Raw genomic sequence first — 24345 nt, 5'->3', positions numbered from 1 at the left:
CCCAGAAGTGTTGAACTTCTCAAACTTTTTTTTTTGCACTGTTTTGTTTGGGGAAAAAAGTTCATATTTTTGAACTTCTTATCTCAGTTACTCTATCTTGTTAATTGAGATTAAAAGCAGTTTGAGACCTGTTTTTTAATGTAGGTTTGTAAATTGCTTTCTGCAGGGGTATCTTGAATTACATAAAATCGCCAAACTTTACTGTAATTGAAAGAAGTGATAAAATACTATTCTGCTTATAAGTTTTTTAAACAGATGTAGAAGTCAGCTCAACACATGCAGCTTTGTATTTGATGGAAATCAGAAAAGGTTTAGATAGATTAAAATGTTGATAATGTTAAGTGGCTTTCTAGTTGTTGTGTTTAGTACCAAGTTCTTGTTGGAATCAGTATGATCTCTTATTTCCTCAGCAATCCTTTCCAAAGAAGCTTCCAATGTCTCAGTCAGTGCCTCAAATTTACATGCAGGTGAAGGAATTCATTTATGCAAGCCTTAAGTTTTCAGAGTCACTTCACCGCAGGTAAGCTTGAACTGTCAGGAATGTGGCTGTAAAGTAGCTTGTAACTTTCAGATTACCTAAAATATATATACTAAAATGTAAATATACTTTCTTGTGTACTTGCTTGCTGTGCTTGTTTCATAATTTACATATGTAATTCTTCATAGATATATGCACTATATAATATGTGCATCGGTAAGTGTAGCTTGGTGTGGTAAGCAGTTTAAAACATTGCTGGAGCTCTTCAAACAGTATTGACTGGTTTGAATAATATACTGAATTTATTTATTTAACAAAGCATGTAAAGAATGAAAAGAATACTTTGATACTGACCATTTCAGAAGTAATTGTTTAGCATCCCTGATTACTTCCTAGTGTTTCCCTACTCAGTGCTTTGAGTTTCCTTAGCACTGATTTATCCTGCAACAAAGTGCTGTGTGCATGTTCATTCCCTCTCCTATCCCACCTTTTTCTGATGGAAAACATCACAATTCACCCATTTCCTTTCCTCTTCTGGCCTTCAAAAGCTTAGTTTTAATTGCATAAAATAGAATTCAGAGATCTGAAATCTGGAAGGTATTTGTGCCCTTGTCACCCACTTCTGCACTGTTAAAGATGTAAATTACTCCCTTTCACACATTCTTAATTGATACTGTTTATAATTTACACGTACTAATGAGCACATGTTGACCTCCTTAGTAACTCATTAAAACCCACAAATTACTCTTTACCAACATCTGTGTCAATAAACATGTCCAGAAACTAAAAATAACAGATTTTGCTTCAGTGTTGAAATGTTAATGGATAATTTGGTAGGTGAATAAGGTGTTCTATCTGCTAGACCACAGAAAACTTGGAACAACCAGAATTTAAATGCACATAGAGAATTTTTTAGCATTGAAAGTTCCCTTTGCAGGCATTGCCGTTGAAGTATTGCTACATACAGCATAATTATAAAAATAAACTTTTTTTTTTTCAGTTCAACAGAAATAGATGATATGCTCAGAAAATCTACAAATTTGCTGCTTACAAGAACTCTAAGTAGTTGTTTACAGAACCTAATTAAAAAACCTCATATAGGTTTAACAGAGGTAAGTTTTGAAACACATATTCAAAATTATGGGTTTTCAAACAATCCATGCTAAAACTATTTTAGTAAATACACAGATATTTAGTAGATACACAGATATTGACACCACAGTATGAGAAAATCAAGTAGTGTTTGTTTAACAATTAAAAATGAAAATAAGTATAAAAAGCATCAATAGCCATTACATACATACGAACAATACAGTCTAGCTGGGACCAGGGATACCTTTTGAGAGACATGACAATGAAACAGTTTTGTGTTTTTTATGATAAACAGAGAGTTGCAGGAAATAAGCCAAATAAAGCAAACATTTTTGTTTACATGCAGAGTATGAATTGTGTGTTCTGTCAAGCAGTTAGTACCACTAATGTTGAGTTTCTCTTTCTTTCTATAAGTTGAGTTTCTCTTTCTTTCTATAAAAAATAGACTGGAGTGGGATATAAGATATACTTGAATGCATCATTCTGCAGAGAGTGTTGTGACTTCTTAAGAGCAGTAAATTTAAAAAAATAAAATGGCACAAATTAGTGATATTATTTCAGCAATATATTTTCCTTTATTTTTCCTTTCTTAATTCTAAACTGTCAGTTGGATTTATTTTACTGGGTAGGTGTCTGAAATCTCTGTTTGTGAAATGGCATAATTTGTATTTAAGCTACATTATTACTTCTTAGTGGTATTTGAAAGCAAACTTGAAAACTACCAGGAAATGTGTGGTAACCTAAAATACTGAAATTAATTTCTATTAGCATTGTTTCTGAAAGAAGTAACCATCTACAAAATTAAATGACAATAGGCGATATAAAGAGATTTTTACAAGAATTTTTTGTCTCTTGTAGCTTGTTCAAATCATCATAAACACAACACACTTGGAGCAAGCCTGTAAATACCTTGAGGATTTTATATCTAACATTACAAATATTTCACAATTGACTGTTCACACTGCAAGACTTTATGGACTTTCTACATTTAAGGTATAGTATATCTCATCCATTATATGACTATGTCTGAAAAGTTACGTAAATGAAGCATTTTAAAACAAGAACAGAGCAAAGCTGCTTGTCTTCTCATCTTTGTCTCTAAAATAATTCTGAACTCTTAAGCATGCAGTTGTAACACTGAGCAGATAAACAGTGGATTTTTATGTTATTAGCATGATTTGGAATATGTCAGTATGTGAGAAGCCTCAATATTATCTTTCAAGTGCATTTTTTATTAAGTTGTGAAATGGCAGTCAAAGCTTAACTTTATCAGAAGTTTTTAATAGATTAAGCTTCAGTTTGTGTAACTTCTCCCTTTTTAGAATGGAATAAAGCAAAACAGCTACCTCAATCTAAAATGTTTGTATCTATTTTTTATTCTACAGTAGAATTATTTTGTGATGTAGTTTCAAAGATTGTAAGTATTAGTGTAAAAGAAGTATTAGCAACTAGTGCTCAAACTAAAGTTATTCTATGATATTTTTAAAATTCAAACTGCAAAACAAAAGTAAAAGTCATCAGGGATTCTACAGCAGCTGCAACCTGAACTTTAGGTATTTGGCATTTTTCCATGTACACTGAAACAAAGGAGAATGATTTCTCGTATTTATGGGATAGAGAGAATTAATCCTATTGAGAGAGTTCTGTTTTCTGCAATTCATTTTATCTCTTGATGCAATATGTGGCCTATCCTACTGTAATATACCCTCTGGCATAGATGTTAAAAGGTGGGTGAGGTGGAATAATTGCAAGACACTTCATATTTCCAGTTGATAGCTAATGATTCTCCCATTAGCTGTTGCTTGTTTTGCTAAGGATTTAGTGCATAAGGCAAGAGAGAAAGGTGGTGGCCTAGCAGCTGTACTTGGTTGCCATTGCCCTCCCGGCAGTTTTACTGGGTTTGGTCTACGGTGCCTAGTTTGCTTGTTGTGTACCAATAGGGCATGAGTGTCTTGGAATTTGTGTATCTATAGCTATTTACCTGTAAGGGCAATTAATTATCTTTTTGCCAATCAAACATGCATTCAAAACCACTTAACACAGCCACAGTCTTTGATTTCAGTAAGAGGTGAGATATTCTTTATCCTTGAATTTCATTTAATAAGTGCATTTGCAAGTTGTGTTATATTTTTTGTAGATTGCTTATGCTGTTCAGCAGTTATGTTTAACATTCCTACAAACTGAGTTCTGTTACAGGGATTCAATACTGTGTCTGTTCTTAGTGAGTCTGCATTTCAGAAAAATACGGGATAAATGCTGACAAACAGAAGGCGTTTTTGTGTGTGTGGTTTCTCTCCTGTCTCCTTGCTTAGAGAACCTGTTAGCACAACGTTCTCCAATTATAGTAGAAAATTCTTTTCTTGTTAATCCCTCTTTTTTTCTCTTTCTATTGTAATGAAAAACTGCTCACAGTTCCCCAACTGGGCCCTCACAGAGTTTGGTATGTTCTGCTGTTATTAAATTCATCTCCTGGTGGCAAATTGTATCACCTCCATTCTTTCAGAATGGTCAAAAATCTCCTTTTATTAGCAGTATTGGACTCGTTTACTTTCCATGAGATGAGCTTTTACATCTACAATGTATTTTTTTAATGCAAGACAAAATCAGAAGGACTAGTCTTGCCATTGCCAGTAAATCATTTTAATTCGTAAAGGTGATATGAGCACTCTGTGAATGACTTAGATTAAAAAAAAAAAAAAAAAATCCATACCCAAACAAAAAAAAATTGGAGAAATTTTGCTCTAAGCCAAGGCAGATATATTTGCAAGTCCTGTCATTATAAATTGTTGCGACTGAGGTTTCATTGTTAATTAGAAACTTTAAATGTAGACTTGACTTTAATTGAAACTTTCTTAGGCATTGCCATCTACAAAATAGTGGATATCCACATACTCCTTTGACATGATGACAAGTTGCCAGATTCTTGCATATTGGATTTGGAGAGCTGTTCAGTGGAGCCTTTCTCAAGTTGGTTTGACAATAAAAATGCTATTTTTAGGGAATCGTATTTTGATATTTATTTATGACAGGGCCACATACTTCCTTGCTTACTCCTAAGTGCCTCTCAGCCTAGGGCCTGACTGAAAACTAAATTTGGCACACTCTATGTGAGGACGCCTTTAAGCTCAGATAAATGTGAATATTTTTTTTTCTTTTTGCATTTCTTGTTTGTGCTTTTCTCAATGTCATGTGTTTTGGATTGCTTTCTTCTGGAGAAAAGTAGCAAGGGGAGTTTCATCTGCTTTTTGGTTATTTCATTATGTCCAGGCTATTTTTACCCTCTAAAAACCTTCAGCAACTGATGCATTTGGTTTAAATCGGATGTCTTGCTTGAATTATTTCTCTATATCAGTTAAGAAAACTATATGTTGAGCCCAAAACAGAACGATACTTTATATCTTTAGACTCCAGGCTGGCATAAACACAACTTTCCAGCAGCACAGACACAAGCATCTGCACAGAGATCCCGTTGGATTTCTGAGGATGTCTCTTGTACAAATGAGGCAGAGACAGCATTGTAAACTCAGCTCACAGTAAATGCAGGACTTTGCTGTTCCAAAAAGTAGAATCCTGAGTGTGGCAGAACAAAAGTAGGAGCAAGAAGGGGAGTGCCATGATGATCAGGATATTTAAAGGAGGGTGAAAAATTATGACTGTTCTTCAGATGTGCAGCTTTAAGACACTAATTACATAAAAATCATATGATTGCTTGACCTCTGTCCATAAAAGACAAAATTCTTATGTTATTCTATTATTTTCTTTGTAAAAGAAAAATCAACTTTATGTCAGGGTTGATAAATTTGTAAGGCAGAATTAAAGGTGGTTGTTGTGAATAAAGTAAACAAATTTCTTTGTTTTCAAAGTAACTTAATTTGTGTGAAAACTTTTGATTATTCTGTGAATACTCATAGTGTTGTCAACACTCATAGTGTTATGAACACTCATAGTATGCATGATGGAAGTGTTTTAAAAACCACAGCCTCAGATGTAAGACAGACATTAAAGTACCAATTTCAATAAAATATCTTCTAAGAAAAACACTGGACTTTAGTTTTGTTGATGGATATAATTTTATCTGCATTTAATAATATCTTAGAATTCTGACAAGCATTGTGCACATTTTTTTTCAGGATGCAAGGCATGCTGCAGAAGGAGAAATATATACAAAACTTAACCAAAAAATAGATGAATTTATTCAGATTGCTGATTATGATTGGACAATGTCTGAGTCAGATGGAAGAGCCAGTGGATACTTAATGGACCTAATTAACTTTTTAAGAAGCACGTTTCAAGTTTTTACTCATTTACCTGTAAGTGTTCAAAATTAAGTTTAATTTCAAATTATTTGGTCATAATTTTATTTTAAAACACTAAGGTTTGAACAAAACGTTCTTTTTTTGATTTGTGCACGTGCTGACATGTATTTTTAAGTTTTTCTCAGCACAGAAATATTGTCAGTATATCAAATGTATATGAGTATGTTGGTGGAGCTTACCCATCAGAATACTTAGAAAATACTTTCAAATACTTTAGTCTAAATATTGTTACCAGCAACTAATTTACAAAGAGTGTAAGAACTCATGCAGTTTTCTAGAGCCTTTTTGGTGTACTGTGTTGATTTTGTGTGCACGTGCATTGGTTCAAATAATACAGAATTGGTCTAAATTCTACATTTGTGCATAAGATAGTGGAGGTCTTGTATTCTTAAAGGTTTTTAGCTAAATATTTTTGATCATAAGAAGTTACTTGATTCTAGTTAACAGAGCTTCATTGAATGGATCCTTGTTCATATTCAAATATCCTGTGTTACTTTGTCCGAGCAAAAAGGGTACTGTTAACCTGTCTTATGTATGAATTGTTACATTCTGTTGTCTGATTTCCCCTTGCTTTCAGATAAAAAAGACTATTTCTAGTTTGGTTTACCATCATAATGGTTTGTAGCTTTATAGTTCTAGAGTAACTTCAGTTAGTAATTCAAGCAACATCTGCTTTTGATCAGCTTGTGGTTGGTTATAGTCACACTGATGTCTGAGTGCTTTGCCCATCTGCACTGCTTAGAAAGAATAAGTCCTCAATGCATAAAATGTTTTGAGACTTAAGACTGAAAGAAAAAATTGCTTTAAGTGCACAGCAAGATGTTGAAGTTGCTGGCATAGCAGGCTGATCTTGTCTTCCAAATATTACACAGAGGCTGTGATTCGTCTGTCTCCTGTTCTTTTAACTGACTCAAAAGACAAAGGCCACTCCAAATGGATCATGTGATAGTGATGTGAACGTGTCATGTGAGGCATGTGCTTCTGTGCCAAATCAGTGGAGCGTTTTTTGATAAAGAATAGCAAGTTTGTTAGCTAGTGTAATTCATTGTAAGTCAGTATACAAAGCAGTGTGAGCAAATGGCACTGCTCCTCAGTGGCCATGTGCATGTGGCAGTTAAGGGATGTGAAGTTTGTCAAGCAGGAGGTACAGAAGTCTGTCATGAATATATGTGGCTAAATGGCTGTTCAGAAATGAGCCACAGACAAAATGAAGTTATGTGTTAAGGGAATGCGACGAAGTAGCTGTGGCATTAGGACTTAAGTGCGGAAGGTACAGAATTATGTGCCTGGGGGTACAAGTCAGCCTTTGGAGAAAGGTAGTTTCTGTAGAGAGGTTATTCTGTCATTTCAGACCCTAGTCAGGTAACAGGCAGGATGTAACTGTATGGACAAGTAGTCTGCTGTGGAAGAGGTTTCTTAGAATTTTTTACTTATCCTGCATCTCGTTCCCTGTCCTATCTTGGCCAATTGTAGAAACATACAGTCTTGTGAATGTTGTGTGTGAGCTGTCGAGTTTATATGAAAATGTGTGCATACTATGGTGATTCTAGTTAGATTTGTACTAGTAAGTTATTTTTGTTAAGTGAAAATTTATAGTAAAAGTATTTTCCAAGATTAGCCCAGAACCAGGTTCTACAACTCATAAAAATAGTAAGTGCTTTGGAGTGATAAACTGAGCTGGATTTTTCATGTGCTGTAATTAAGGTTTGGAATAATTTTAGAATTAATTTTCATTAATGAATTATTCTAATTATGTCACAGTGTAATTTCCATAATAATTTCTGTATGGCTGGCAAAAGCATTCCACTGCTCAAAATAGTTTATCAGAATCTTTTCTGTAATTAGCAGTCAAAGAACAAATTCCTAGCACACTGGCCACGATTCTAGTAAGGAAAAGAGTGGAACAAGTAGAGAGGTGCCTTCTCTTCTACCTTTACATACCCAATTGTGTTAGAGGACATTGGGCTAGGACTAGGGACACTAGTTGGCCACAGTAGTTCTTTGTTGTCACACTCCAGGGTCACTGACTTTCTCTTTAGTATTGTTTCAAATGCCAGTCTGCCTGTAGAAGTGTTGTAACATGTTCTTTAACAATTTTTTTGTTGCAGTCAGTGGGTTCCTCTCATTAGAATCTTGTTTTATTTTTGCTGTATGTATAAGCTGTGTAAATGCACAGGAATGTGTCTCCCTTCGTGCTTGCATGTGGGGCTGTGCTGAAGTATTTCTGTACCAATGCAGACATAACTTTCCAAAAATGCATTTTGTGTTGTTTATCTGTTTTATGCAATTTGTATTATTTTCATGGAAATATTAGAACTCTAAATCAGGTAGACCATGAACTGTACTGAATCTGCATACAAAGTGACATAAGTTAGTTGGGGTCTGATATCTTTTGAATCATTGGAAATGTCTTGTGCCTCCAAAGCTTTTTTTCCCCTCTCAAGTTTTGCAAGTTAGTTTTCTCCTCTGTATTTGTTTACTGTACTTAAGAAGCAATTTAGGAAAGGAAAACTGCTTTCTTCCACCCTATAGTTATGTAGCCATAAGTTTAATGTTAAAATTTACTAATGGGTCATGTTATTATTTAGATTCTTGCTATCCTGAGCCATTTTAAATCTTGCTTGAACAAAGTATGTTAATAACATACAGATAGCCTCTGTAAACCATAATGGTAAACATAACATTTATTTTTTAACCTAAGACTTTTGGAGTATATTCTTTCTTGTAATGAAAAGTTCTGGAAAGGCATTTCAACAGACATTTTGAAGTTTGTTACTTTGATGTTTTGGCATACAGTTTCTTGTTACAGAAAAACACATCATTGCCAAATTAATATTTAAGTGATAATCTCTTTGTTACACTTCAACAAAATACTATATAAGTTCAGAGGTTCTAAAAAAAATAGTGTTATGTAGCTATAATTGTTCTTTTTGTATGATTTTTCTTATCTTTTATTGCTACTGGTTTTGTTTTTGTTTTTTTTTTTTTTTTGAAGTTGACAAGTTGACAGTACATCTTAATTTTTTTGTTTTGACTGCCTTACTGGTTTCCTTCTCAGCATAACAACAATGACCATGCAGCTATGTCGGTAAGTAGATGCAAGATGAAGAAAAAGCATGTGAACAGGAAAACTATGAACTGCCTGCAGGCTTATTGCTTCAATTTTTAATCATTTAATAAAAAGACCCTTTCTGTTTTGCTGATAACTTGCTGTGTACCTTGTGTGGATGCATGCAGGGATCAGGTTAATGACTAACACTGAGCTTTCATACACTGGGACAGACAGCAGGAGTCCTAAAAACCTTGCAGAAGGTTGATAAGGGTGTGCCTTGCATACCAAATGAAGTAACTTAGAGACTGAGACCTCTTGAAAGAGAGGTCAGGTATCAAAATACAGCTATGAGACTTGCATACAGAATTAGGATAGAGTGATATAGCTGAATAAAGAATCAGTGAAAGTTCCATCATTCCTCTGCTACATTTGTCTGGGGTCAAGGGAATGTGTGTATTGGTGTTCTTTATTTACTTTTTAAATTTTTTTTTTAAGAAACTGATGAATTGCATATAAGACTTCTCCCATCCCCTGATTATTTTCACGCTGTAATGTTTTTTCGTATGAGGAATTTATTTTGATTTGGCATAAGCATTGTCATGACAGTGAAAATGATTAGGTTAATATTGCTAAATTATTAAAACCTGGAGAATGAATCTTGCAGTAGGCTCCCAAGTTGTTTGGAGCCTAGAGCATAAGTTATTAGTGGAGGCGTAGGGAGGTGGAGTTTTAGTCTGTTAAAGAGAAGGCTGAGGAGAGATCCAGTGGCAGCCTACAACTTCTTGAAGAACAAATACAAAACTGATGGAACCAAACTTCTTGGCTGGACTGACAAATTCAGATGTGGCTGTGGTCACAGGTTGAAGCCTGAGAGGTAGAACTTTGTTATTAGAAGGAAAATGTGCTTAAAGAGAGTAGTGCAGAGTTGAAGGAGATTGCACAAAGAGGCTGCTGAATTCCCATCCTCAGTAACTTTGAAGGGTCCACAGCAAAAAAGGTCAAAGGACCTGAAGTAGTCTTGGCAACAGTGCTCCAAGTAGAAGGTTGGACTAATTGACAATGGTGGTTCATCGCAATCAACACTTCCATCATTTGAATACTCAGCATGCTGGTGAACTGTCAAGCATAAGCTCTGGTGTCATGAGCTCTGTGTTTTGTGTAGAAATATTTCCTGGTAGTGTTGTATAGGTCTCAGGCTGCTGGTTATTTCATGGTCAAAGGCTAGCAGAATTTCAGCAATGTAAAACACAGAGGCTGTGTGGCTCTGGGAAGGTTATAATTGGAAAGTCATGCAGTTCTTTATGGTTCTGTTTTCTGAATTCACAAGAACTTAGTCTTTTGGGATTATGTTTATGTCCCATTTTAAGTTAATCTTGCAGTTTACAGTGCCATTAGATTATTTGAATCAAAAAGCAAATTAAAGTTTTATTATACAGCCATTAATCTCATGAAGTAAATTGGATGATCAAATTTGTTATTAAGGAATTACCCTTTTTAGTTTTATTTTGAAGAGTTAGGGAAAAATGTTTTCTTGTATTTCCAGATGAATTAACTTGAAATTATATGGGTCTGTATGTAAGTGGTTTTAATCTAAGTTTAGAATTAGTTGAATTTTTATTCTAGATATGTGTCTTGTCAATACAAAGTTGAAAAAGAATGTCTATTGAAAAGTGACAGTTACAAATTACTTTCAGTTAAGTATTTTTAATTGTTTTGGTAACATTTGGGATAGAGACTGGAAGTAAAATTGATTCGTAAAAGTTCCATTCATGTTTTTAGTATACTTGTATTCTATCAATAGTTCAAAAGTTGGAGTTTTTAACCTTGAGTGATAAAATTTGTATGTTTAATTTATTTACATTTTCAGAAAGAATAACATTTTGTTATTTCATATTGCTAAATTAATTCTTCACCTTAGCATCTTAGATTTAACGGGTAAGTTTTGTTATTTTCTTTTTATGCTGAGGATAGCAGTTTGTGTTATTTTATTGTTTCAGTGATTGGCAGCAAAAGCCTAATTTCACAGCTTGCAGTGAGGGTGAAGGGGTGGTGGTTTTCTGCAGCTATATTCAAAAACTGTCAATCAACAGCCTCCACCGGCTACTTAGAGAATGGGTTTTCTTACTGACTTCTGCAACTGCTGCTTCATGCTGTCTTTGATTGGCATAGCCTGGCAGGGAGGATGGATGAATCTGTCACTGGCTGGTTAATTGTGTTGCTGGTCTCAGCCTGACATCAGGTCTTTGACTCCTAAGTGGCTCAATACAAAACAAATTAGCAGATTGTAGTCATATTTCTCATTCTATATGCTTTGACTTTGTTGAATGCAGTCCATAAATCATATTGACTGACACCCCAGTGAATGATGAAAGCTGCTTTTGAGACAGCTAGCATGGGCTTTAGAAAGCAGCACCGCGAAGGTGCCGTGCAAGGATGCATATGGCTGACCCTTTGGGAATTTCCTAGGAGCCAAATGTCTCTTTACTACAATTGTTCTTAGGAGAAAAGCTTTTGGGTCCTATAAAAAAGGATTTAATATGTCAGCAGATTCTCTTTACAAGCTCCTTTGAAATATAAGAAGTTTGTCTAAGGGTTTTCTCTTTTTACAAACTTGTATTTCAGCAAAATGTGGAGGCTGGGTGAAAAAACAGTTGCCTTTAACACTGTTAGCAGGTGTTTTTGCCTATAGAATAGGGTCCTTGTTTCCTAAACTTTACACTGACTGAGTGGAAGAATAGGTTTTGTAGATAGGAGCAATTAGCATAGGCACCGCAGAGACAATAGTAGTGTCTCCAAATGGGAGGCAACTAGGGCAAATGTGAGAAGCCTGCTGAATCTCTGCATGCTGTTGAATATAGGTATTTAATTGCTAGATAACCATGGCCACCCCCACCCCCTTAAATAATAATAGTAATTGAAAAAAGCAAAAAAAAACAAACATCAAGATTGTTTTAAAAATAACTGATATTTTTTCAATCCTGAGAAATAAATGTTATTGCTATGTTCACAGATCCTTATATTTCCTCTTCAAAATGCTTTATGAAAAATTGACAAGGAATTGATGATGTGGTAGATGTTGGAAATTTGGAGATGAATTTTTAACTAGATTCTATTTTTCAAACACAAATGTTAAATTTATTCTTTTCTTGGTATCATGCATCCAGTGTAATTTGAACTGGGAAGCACTGAATTTTGAAGAGGATAACATAGTATAGTTCACATTTCTCTTAGTTAAAATTCAGCATTTTGATAAATATACGTAGATTTATTTTTTTTCTCTAAATTTGAGAATATTAAGTGATTTTTAGTAAGTATCTACTGTATATAGTATACTTGTAGTATTTGTTGATGTGTCATTTGAACAATAAGCCTGTAGTTCAAGTTACATAGTTGGAAATAGTTTATATGTTAGGATGTTTCCATTTTATACTTCAAAAACCACATTAAATGTACATGTATTTATACTTATTTAAAGTCCGAGTGGGTTTAGCTGTGTCATTTCTGTATTGTAACCATTATCTTGTGCTCCAGTACTATTGATATTTGCCAGAATGTAACAATTAACTATACATCTTGTTAGAAATATAAGATTCTGTCATCTATTTGAGATAGCAGAGGAGTACACATTGTTTCCATATGAAATAAACTGAATGTTGAAATTTTTCATGACAACCTATTAATCTGGTTGAACTTTTATTACATTATAGTGGCAGCATAAATAGGACATGGAGCTGATTTGATGGAGCAGTACATTAAACAGAGATGCACTAGTTGTTCCATTAAATCAAAATGACATTTCCATTAAGTATTTCAAGCGCACTACACTGTAATTACATGAACTGTGGCCCATTTAGTCCCCTTCTCACCTCCCTTTTTCCTTCCTTTTTTGCCTATTCTTTTTTCTTCTTTTTGCCCCCATTCATATTGATATTGTTCTGCTTGGGGAATAGAGCTGCATGTCTCCCAGTATAATTGCTGTTGGGTTTGGGAGACTTTTAAGCATGCTGTTCTTGTATTGTTTCCTACATTCCTTGTTGTCAGTTCATCTATTTTGCTCAAATATGTTATTTGCTTTTCTGAGATTTTCAATTAAGAAACTGACATGTCATTTTCATAAAAAGCTCCTTACAGTTCAAGGTGTCCTAATGCTAGAAAGGAATTAGCAACAGACATTTAATGTTTCAGTGTGAATGTGAGGAGAGTTGAAGGGTTTCTATTGTATTCACGATATTTTAATTACCTTTTAACAAATAATGGATTTTTAAAGTGTGAAATATTTGGGGCCAAATTTGCTTTCTGTTATGAAAATTTTCTGCACATGAAAATTCAGTCATCTTAGCAAGTTGACTTATTAAGGACAAGACCTGGCTCTTCAGATGTTGGAGCAGAACTTTCCAAACTTTTTGGGACAGTGAACTGTCCATTACAGTTGTTCATTATTTATATGTGTCTCTGGGAGTTAACAGTGAACGGATCAACCTGACTTTGCAGAAAACAGCTGGGGACCCATTACTTTAGAGAAATAGGTGATATCACTGTACTGATGAGTAGAAGTAAAACAATAGTGCCATGTGCTCCAGTAGCTCTGTTATGTTACTATGATTTCTTTTGTGTAAATATGTTGTTACCTTTGTTTCAATATCATTGCAATGTACACATCAGTTGAAAAGAATGATTAAACATTAAACTACAGAGATTTATATAGTTGCATTTGACACCAAGATCACTCTGTTTTAAGAGATGGCAGTGCTGTGAACAGAATGGTGTCATCTGATTTGGTATTTGGTCTCAAGTGGTTTTCTTAACTTTAAGGTAGAATTTTGTTATCTTTAAATTTTATTGTACTAAATTGTAAATAATTTATTCAGGTTAATGTCTGACTTTGTGTTTTAATTTTTGGTCTCATATTGGAAAAATTGTCTCAATACATATAGATGATGAGGAGAACAATATTGCCAGCTAGACTGTGATTGGGAAATTATTTCTGTTTTGTACAGCAGAGGGCTACATTTCATTTTCTAAGTAGTTGGTCATTGGCAGCACTGATTTATTAAGCACCTGAGGTAATGGAGTAGCATGAATTTTTAAAATAATTTAGCAGTAAACATTGAGATGGGATCTGAGCAATTAAACTACCAACAATTAGCACAAGCTCTTACAAGAAATGCCCCAACTAACTGCAATCATTTTGGTTTATATAAAGTTGGGAGTTTATTTAATTTGCTATTGTTAAAAACATGCTGCATGTTGATTTTCATTACATTCTTGCTTTCATTCTGTTTGGGTTAAAAATACTTAAATAAATCCACAAAGCTGTTCATATGCTTCAGCAACTTTAATTGTCATTGTTTTGGAAATGTCCTTGTATTTATGAAGACTGTTGGATTGCTGGAAGAAATAGCAATAATTGCTTTAACATCTCTTTAATCTAGTTCTCTGTTTGATCTAATAGAAACAAATCTAATAGGTCAAAGAAATAACAGGAAGTGTGATCTCTCTCCTCCTAATCTAAGTTTTGTATCAGTGAGACTTAGAATGTATATTAAAATCAAATCAGATGAGCAATTCTTTAGTGATAAATCATTTGTTTCTATTGTAAAACTTGTTGCTTTTTCTACTAGGGAAAAGTGGCCCAGACAGCTTGCATGTCAGCCTGCCAGCATCTTTCAATGTCCCTAATGCAGATGCTACTGGACAGTGAATTAAAACAAATAAGCATGGGAGCAATTCAGCAGTTTAATTTAGATGTGATACAGTGTGAATGTAAGTATATATTCCCATCTGTATTGGTCTTAACATTGAAAAAACTTACTTAGTGTAAGCTATATAGTGATCCTTTTCCATAATCTACTAAAACTTTGCCTTTATTAAAAATAATATTACAGTACTTCTTCTTGTAAAAGTATTTATAAGTAAGTATGTTGGCATTCCTGGGAAATGTTTTTAATGAAACTTTTCTTTTAACTAAAATATCTCAATTGAAACATACATTGTTGTTACTCCTAACGGGATCATAATCACTATATCCAGTAAAGATTTGTTTAGTAAAAAATTGCCCAAAACTACTACATAAATATTATGTTTTAACAGTTAAGAAAAAAAGGTCAAATGTCTATGAAATTTTAATATTTCCTCTGGAGTTCATCTATAATGATACAGATTTTAAATGTGCTGATATGTAGGGTTTCCTCACTCCTAGAACTGCTACTGTCTTTCTGTGTGGAATAATGGTACTCATTTAGTAAACAACAGATGTTGTTTTACTGTCACTGTTTAAAATATGGTATCAGAATTATAAACTGGTTCAATACAGTGCTGAAGGCAGCATTAATTACCTCATGTTTTGCATGGAGCTCTTGGCTCAGGGTTGAGCTGTTGATCTGTAGGAAGGAAGTTCCAAGAATATGTGTTAGGGATGGTTGTATAGTTGATGACTGAGATACAGTGGAAAGGTTCACTAGAGATTTTTTCCATTGTGTATTTTCAGATTCTTCTGCTCTGTTTTTTTTAGTTTTTCTTTTGTTTGTTTTTTTTTTATTTTATTTTGGTGACAGCTGTAAAATGAGGCAGTTATACAAGTCAGATCCTGAGGCTTTTAGTTTGGATACATGAAAAAAAACTGGTGACTACTCCATTAGAAGCCACCTATGGGAAACTGAAAATTTGAAAATTTAATTTCAAGCAATTTGGTTAGCATCACAAAAGGTTCTTGTGGGAGTCTAGAGACAGACGTAGGGATGTTTTTGACATTTCAACCATATACTTGTCTTTCCTTCTCCTGCCTTAGTTGTTACATTCCAGCTGAACTCAGTAACAGGTAGAGCAGGCATCTTTCTGACAGTCCCTCATTGTCCAGCCTTAGGGCCTTTCAGGGTCAAATTGATAGAATATTTGTGATTGTGACATTAAAATTCTGTGCTTGTACAAGTTAACCAAACAGATAATGGTTTGACTTTTCTTACTTTTAGTATGCTTGATGTTGCAAATTTAATAGTGTATTTTTCAGGTAGGTACATAGGAGTGTGTTTGTGCATTTGTGTAGTTTCCTAGATATAAAAAAGATACCAGTTGTTAAAAGAGAAATGATATGGTATTCATAATACTGACATCATAATCATTCATCTTAACAAGGTGAATTAATGCAACCAGTAAACTATCATATGCCTTCTGAACAGATAGTGTAACAGTGAAGAAAACTTGTCCATTACAATATTATTCTAATTGTTTCTAATATTTAAAATATCAGCTGTGAACAACACAGTATTTCACTACTCTCTGTAGATGACCAATGCCCTGTTTCACCCTGGGATTTCTGGCAGTACAGGGGATAAAATGCATGTCTTGCAGGTGACTTTCACAGTATCTTCACAGCAAAGAAGGGGGAAGTTCCAATGTTTCCAGCTGTTGTCTGGTCTTTGGGTTGTTTTCAGACCTTTTTCTTCTCAGGCCAAGGTTGATATGTGCCCTGATTAGTGTTCTCCTAATTTCTATTACCATTCTATCTAGCATCTTTGGTTGATGCACAGCAGAAACTTTATTCAGTAAAGAAATCTTAGTAGAGTTTTATTTAGTCTAAAATGATAACATTTCATTATTTTAAACAAAATAAAATTATATCACAAAAATACATAATTATAGAAAATTATAAAAATACAATTATATAATATATTATATATGTAAAATTACATACTTTTTCATACGTAGCTGTTATTCTGAGTATATGGCATGGACAGGACATACCAAAACTTTGGCCAAAATAAGAAAGTTTCAGAAAGCTAGTAACTTAAAAACTGAGAAATGCATTTTTCCACCACTGTGTAATTTCTAGCATGGGCTATATAAGTGCTAATAGAATGAGCTTCATTTCTTCCTCTGTGAAAGGCTTTTAAAGCATGTTAGGAAAAAAAAAAAAGGTTTTGCATAGAAACAGAAACCCTTTGAGTAGTTTAAGTACAATTATGGAAGCTTGTCAGAATAGTGTGTTGCAACAAACCACATTCTGCAGTCTGTGGAATAAAGGAGTGACACAAGATTTTGGTCAGACTGCTTTGCTGATGTGGTTTCATTCATAAGGTCCATCACAGGCGCATTCCAGGCCTCTCTGTGATGCCTGTGATTTATGTTCTTACTCATCACCCTCCCCCAGCTTTATTCTTTGATGCTTTGGGATTAATGGATACGACAGTGACATTTCAATTAGTGCTTAGAGTGTGCGAATACTTCACAACTGTTGGGAGTTTTCTACTGTATTGTATTAATGGGTTTGACATTTTACTTACAATGGAGTATACTCAGATGAATTTTGAACTAAGAATTTGGATGACATGTAGAAACTTAATAATATCTGAACATAAACGTTTAAAAATTCTTGCCAATATTGTAGATTTTTTTTTCTGATCTTTAACATTATAGTTTTATTCTTTCTAATATGAACCGGAGAGATCTAAATAAAATCAGAAAAATGTGATAATTCATTAGTTTTTTTCCTTTTCTGTTTAAAAGCAATCAACATTACAAACAACAATCCAGCAGTCTGTTAAAGTCAGTAAGTGCTCTTCTTAGGGAAAAAAAAAAGTTTTCATCATCTTGCTCTTCTTCTAGCATGTTTTTTGTTTCCTTCCAAACGTTCCAAAAAGATTTCAGTTTGATTTCAGTTTGTCCTGTTCTAATGAAAGTATTTCTCTACTTTCTCTGCAAATTTTATAACCTAGAGCGGTGTTTTACCCTTGTATTTTGTACCATTCTTTCTCAGTGATTATTTTCACTAGGATGATTGAGATTCCTGAAACACTGTTCAGAAAATAGAATGTACTGAGTCCCATTGAATAAAATCCAAAGAGTAGTCTTTTGCTTGAATATTACATTTTGGTTCTTCAAGGAAGGAAATGGGTTGGGAAGGGATGTTTCTGTTTCTTGAAGATGAAATTCAAATGTGGGTTACTGTATTTCACTTTACAGGAAGAAAGGTATGCATAATACAGAATGAGCTTTTCAGACACCATCCAGATCTACTTAGCCTACATCAGCTTCTTATTAAGAAATTTGAACTTGTCTAAAGTTGTAATTGTTGGAGGAGCTAAATGTTTTTGGGTTTTTTAATTGATGTGTTTTAACATAGATTAATTGTGAGGCAGGATTAGTTGACAGAATGAAATATAGGTGAGTGGGCATCCTTCTGCACCCATATGTGAAAGGGTGAAAAGGTTTTGGGTCTTGCCTATAAGCAAGCAAGGGTTAGTGGAGAGTTAGTGCAGAGCTGGGTACTCGGTGTGTTCCTGATCAGCCCTCTGTGTGGCTTCCTGGCAGTCCCTCCTTCCCCACTGCCTGGAGAGCGGCAGCATCCAAGAGCAAGTGACATCCTGACCAAAGCGTTCTCTGCTGAGCCCACACAAAAGTGGTCTCCAGGTGGGCATGCCAGAAGCTGAGGAACCCAGATCCTGTATTTCCTTGAAAAGGCACCATATTCTTCTCTGGAGACCCCTTGCTTTACCTGCCTCCTCTCCCTTCTGGGCACTCAGGTTAACTTCACTGGCTGGAGGCCATCCTTCATCTGCCGCTCCCATCTGGCAGCAGGGGCGGCACAGGAAGCAGCGAGACCTCGCTGGAGCTGGGGCTGCAGCCTGGCCAGCTGGCAGCTCCCTCAGCAAGGCTCCCCCCAGGCCTGTTTGAACAGCTGGAGCATCCAACAGGGCTGCAAAGTGGCTGAGACAGTCACCGGATTCTCTGCTCTTCCTTTAAAATACTTCTGTAGCTTTGCTGTCCCTCCTGTGAGTCAATGCTATGAGACTGGAGTTAAGCTGTCCTCATTTAGCTTTTGATTCAAAGTCTGGACTCTGGTTTTTCTTTTCTTCCACAGAGCAGCAAAACTATTTGTCAAGAATTAGGTACTGAATGCCCAGACCAACAGTGAGGTACAACCAGATGATGTCTAAAAGATGGGATTTTGAGCCAATAAATTTAAGAGACCTGTTAATAATTCTAGAATTATGTAGAAATTCAGTGCAATTTACAGTTAAAGGTGTCTTAAATTCCATTTAGTAGATAAAGCCTTTATGTTAAGATCTCCATTAATACTTATATATATATATATATATATATATATATATATATATATATTTATATATATGTAAATTCTCATGTATCCTGAATACAAAATGTAGTTATAGGATCAAAGCAAAATATTCCAAAGAAAATGGACTGAAGTAATCTTTGCGACATTTATATTCATCATTATAATTGATGTGTTACCTTCCAGTCTGTTTTTGTATATTTGTTTCATTTGATCCTATCTTCTTTATATTTCTAAACCATTTGTTATGAGGAAGTATGTTGGGATTGTACATACTGAGGACCCACATTGTTCTTGTTCTAAATACACAATATCAACTAAGCAGAGGACGAGAAGATGAACAAAACCCTTGTGAATACCAGATTCATATACTGTATATTTTCAACAGATTTTTCCCAAACATTTGAGTTTTTGATTCAAACTGCCAAACAACTAGTTGTTTGCCCCTAAGAGTGACAGTTTAATAGTGATCTTTGCATTTCATTCTCCTATATTATAAAATTCCAGAATGCTTTTATGCACATTAAGCCAAACATCCAACCAGCCCCCTACCCCTGCAAATCCTCTTTAAGCCTAGAATGATTGTAGGGGGTAAATATTTAAAAAGATGTATATATGACAGTGTTTCATTACTATCTAGAAAAGGGCCCTTAGGACAAAGACATTAAGAATGTTAATCCTGTTCTTATATCTTCCTAATATGTTGCGCAGTAGAAAATATTTAATTAGCTCTGAAAATTGTTAGCAAAACTTAAAAGCCCTGAGCTGAGGGTGGAGGGGGAGCTGTCTGACTGTTACCATAAGTAGATTATCTTTTTGCCCTCTGAACTCATGAAATTATAATAATGAAACAAATTCTATTATAGTCACCTGTCAAGAGTGTTCCAAATGTGAGAATAAATGTTTGTGCTATAATGAGTGTCCCTAATGTTGTGAATGCATTCATAGTATAAAATTGCAGTTTAAGAGAACAAAGCTTGTACAACAATTAGGTTTGGTACATTATGTATTTCTTGTTCTACAGCTGCAATGCTAGTAAGTATTATGTAGAGAAACAAAATTATTCTGCATTATTTAATGCATTAGGATAAATTCCAAACTCTCTTAGCCTGATGAGCACATAAAAGATGCAAATATTTGCCCTGTGGCATGTAAGAGTATTCTGCTCTAGGAAGATACCTCCCGAAGTAAAAAGTGCCAAAAGCTAGCTGAAAAGACTTTCTGAAGGTCATAGTTTTCAGTTATATTTACTTTTCAGTTCTGTAACCCCTTTCTTGCCATTGATCTTCTTTTTCCCAGTGCTAGCTATAATTCTGGAGTGGCTGGAAGAGCTGGGATTCTGGTGGGGGAAGCTGGTGGCAGTGTGCTGGGTATGAGCAGAAAGTTGGGATCAGATCAGATGATCTGATTGGCCTTACTTTTGTGGTTTAAGGAGTTTAAAAAAGACCCCCTTTGACCATCATGCATCTCCTCCTTATTAATGTTCTGTCATAGCTCAGAACTCATTTATCTCTCCTCATCTGTTTGCTGTGGAGCTTTGCTTAGGATTCCCTGCTGGAGTGTGGTGTTCCATTTTGAACTCTGGGTTTGGCTGAGCTCAGAGCCAGCTTTGCTGTCCTTACAAAAGGGTGTTCCTAGTGGCCATGAAAAACAGAAGACAGCCATGTGGACACACAGGCCTTCAGCCTGGGTTGTTCAGTAGGGTGCCTAAGGTTCCTAGGCTTAGGCATCTTCGTCATTCTGCAGGCTGGTGATTGTACAAGCTGTTTTGTCTTTGCTGATTTTATTAAAGAGTTTATTATGAGAAAACTCTCCCTATAAAATACTGAGCCTAAGGTATGTTTTTTCTACTGTTTTTTTTTAAAGGCATGTTTGTGATAAATTAAAATTCTGTGAAAACGCCTTTAGAAAACTGGTATTACTTATAAAGTAGGAAGACCAGACAATTTCAAATCCACACTTGAATACAGTAATTAGTGAGCATTTGCCAATGTTACCAGTTCTTGTCTGTGACATTACAGTGGTCTCCCTAAGCATTTGATTGTTACTTTTTATTTTTTCAGTGACAAATAGTACAGTTGTATTGCAGTTGAATTCATTCTCCTATTACATGACTCTCATGAAATAACTTTTGCACTAGTGTAATTCAAGTAATAAATTCTGCTTCTACTGGTAAAGGTGCTATTCTAATACCATATCCATCTATTACTAAGCTGTTTTTAAGTATTCTGAGATGGTCCTAGTAGTTTTTTGTTCCATTTAAATAGATGTCATTATCTAAAATTGTGTTTTAGACTTGTGAAATAGTCGATCTGAATTCATTAGTCTTCTTTAAGTTGAAACACACATTCAGAAGTAAATGTTCGAGGCCATTATTTTACCATCGTGTTAGCTCAGACAGCAGTGTTTTTTTGGATTTTGCCTCTACATAATCCATGTTTTCTAACTAGCCTTTAAAAAAAATATATTAAGGATTTAATATAACTTCTAAATGTTAGTATTACGAACAGTAGAGTTTAGCACTGGGTCTGGAAATTGGATTCATATGTTTTGTTTCCTCTACCATTGAATGACCTGTTTCTTAAACTTGGGAAAAAAAATTACCTTTCATTGCCTTGGCTTATGCTTCGCTAAAGCTGTTGCAGTAGTATCTACTTTGTTTTGTTGAGTGTTCTACCTGAAGGGCATAAGAAAAATACTCTCAAGTTCTTTTGAAATAAGATACCTAACCTGAATGAGGATGTGAGGTAGTGGTTGTTTGTCTTTGTTATTAACTTGTGTCTGGGATAATCACAACAAACTGTATATTTATTTTTAAGTTTAACAACTATTGATCTTTTCCTTATTTATATTAGTTGCTGACTTTCTTTCACTTACCATGTTGCCATTTTTTGTATTATGAATATATTTTTACCTGCAATTTTGACAGCCAGTTCAGAATGAGCAGAAGTTCATTACTGATAAGCAGGCTAAAAGGCATGTAGGGCTTTCTACCTGTTGTCTACACATGAAACCAACTCCCACCTTAGTGTTTGTCCTTTAATGATATTTGGCTGGAGGTGGAGGTTTGCTCTAACAAAGGCAGATGCCTGAAAATACTTTGACAGCCATGGAATTGGTATTATTTTGAAATTCTTCAGTAATCATGCACCTCAGGCTAAAAAATATCTTGGTTTCTATGGTCGTAGCATTACTACTGGGTTAGAATTTTAAGCAAAATTTCTAATAATAGTGCTAAAATTATTATTCTTTAGGATTATTGGAGAAACTGTTGAAAGGTTGTTTGTTGGTTTGTTTGATTTTAATCAGTGTGAGTTATTAAACTATTTCTATGAAACTGTGCTACCTAGCATTTATATTGCATAGAGCTTGATTTTTCTGTTAGATTAAAGGAAAAAATCTACATCCGTAATATTTTAACCTTTTTTTTGCAGTGTTTGCTAGTTCTGAGCCTGTGCCAGGATTCCAGGGAGACACCCTGCAGTTAGCTTTCATCGACCTCAGACAAGTAAGACACTAGTTGGTGTTTTCTATCCTTCTAATTTCCCCTTCTGACCAATGCTGAAGTTATTAAATTCAAGAACCTTTCATGGTTCTGCATTCCCATGTAATTAGTTGTGAAAAGCAGTTATTTGAAGTGTTGTTAGTGGCGCTATTCCCTGTAATTTAGTATAAAACTGCTTCTCCAGTGTGTGGTTAGGGGGCACTGTGCTACTGGAAGTACTGTTACAGGAATATTGGATTGAATTTTGGTCCTGACAATGTTGTGAAGATCCTGTGATGCCTTTTTGCAAGAGTGTATGTGTCATCCTGGTGTGTGCTGGTCTGACTCCATTCTGAGCATTTGCTGCTGTCTACAAAACTGCTCTGTAGCAGAATGAGGCATGGTATTATTTAACATTTCCTTTCCCGAATTTGTTACATAGAATTCTTTGAAACTGTTGGAAAGCAGCTTTATTCCAACTGGATGATCTTTATTCTACATAAAATTTAATTTAATTATATTTTAAATGCTGTAATATTGGAAGCACTTTTCAACAGATCTTTCCAAAAGGAAAGTTTTCCCAGACTACAACCTACTAAAATCTTTGTAAATTTGGACATTATAACCACCATAACAAAGGACCTTCAAACCATTTCATGTTTGAAGTTAGCTTTTAGAAAGGATTTATTATTTCACAAAATTATAAAGTGTAAGTATCATTTAAATAGTGAAATGGATAATTTACTGCACATGGAGGATCTTCACCCTTCTGCAGATGTTGGTCATATTTTACAGGGCTATTATGAGCCTATCAAAGTCATTAAAAATAAGAGAAAGTAGAAAGAATTCTATACCAAATTATCTATATAGCAAGAATATTTTTGCTTTTAATAATTTTTAATAATCTGTTTTTCACAACAAGATTATTAAAGGGCATTTCAGAAGGGAAGATTCTTGAGGCAAAAGTATTCAGATTTCTTCTGGTAGTTAGAAAGGACTTCATTAAAGTGTGTTTTTAAATGAAAAAGTTAAAAGGTAGGGTTCTCTGTTAGATTCTTACAGTAATATAATAATGAACAATATCTACAGTGGGATAAGTGTGTGCTATGTGAGAAGGATACAGGATTATGGCTACAAGACTTGTTCGTGCCACAAGTCTTGTCTTGACTAGCAGCCTTCCTCTTTTGGATTCTTTTTTAACTCTCTTTTTATTGTCAGTGTTAAAAGAGACTAAACATCTTCCAATTTGTACTTAGATAATTTCAATTGAAGGGAAAGGATGTTGAGATTTTGTCACCATTTCTGTCATCCACCTAAGTGGAGTCCTTGCAGAGCCTACTTTTGTTTGAAGGGAAAACATTATTTCCATATATGCAAGAGGGCAGGGTGTGTACATACTTGCTACAGGAAATAAAGATTTTTGTATGTTTTAAGCACTAATGGGGAGTATCTCACTTAAATAGGTATTATGTTGTTTATATTAGCAATTTATATTTAGAATTCTCTCAAGCACTTTACAGAGGATGCTCTGTAGGTCATGTGAGTTTGATTGACTTAATATGCTTTATAAATAGCAAAATTTTGAGCAACTCTCTATTGGGTTGCAACTGGAGCTTGCAAATGTAGAACAGTTCTAGCATATTTGGTTTGGTTTGGTTTTTACTATATTTTTGTGTGCATCACCAAAAGGTATTTCAAGCACATATCAAAAACTTCTATCATTTAGTAAGGATTTTCAGTGCTTTCCCTCTTCTCCTTATTTGTGATCCATTTCTGTCTTAATAGGGTAGATGACAGTTCTTTTCAAGAATACTTAGAAAGGCAACAGAGCCTTTTTCAGAAGGTTCTTATAAA

General features: G+C 34.6%; 1 protein-coding gene across 8 annotated transcripts in view; it reads left to right on the top strand.

The window, feature by feature from the left end:
• EXOC6 (exocyst complex component 6) overlaps positions 1-24345 on the top strand; it is an 86188-nt gene that overhangs the window by 39318 nt on the left and 22525 nt on the right. For 5 of the 8 annotated variants that reach the window (XM_072931122.1, XM_030276105.4, XM_072931125.1 and 2 more), the window contains 7 exons: positions 411-520; positions 1479-1590; positions 2429-2563; positions 5701-5880; positions 8945-8974; positions 14560-14701; positions 22442-22515. In XM_072931122.1, coding sequence (XP_072787223.1) covers positions 411-520; positions 1479-1590; positions 2429-2563; positions 5701-5880; positions 8945-8974; positions 14560-14701; positions 22442-22515 — 783 coding nt within the window. The remainder of the gene's footprint in view (positions 1-410; positions 521-1478; positions 1591-2428; positions 2564-5700; positions 5881-8944; positions 8975-14559; positions 14702-22441; positions 22516-24345) is intronic. The other 3 variants (XM_072931123.1, XM_030276106.4, XM_072931124.1) reach the window with 1 other exon arrangement.

The sequence above is a fragment of the Taeniopygia guttata genome, chromosome 6 (assembly GCF_048771995.1).
Source record: "Taeniopygia guttata chromosome 6, bTaeGut7.mat, whole genome shotgun sequence".
Taxonomy (NCBI): Eukaryota; Metazoa; Chordata; class Aves; order Passeriformes; family Estrildidae; genus Taeniopygia; species Taeniopygia guttata.
This window is presented reverse-complemented; position numbering and strand designations above follow the sequence as displayed.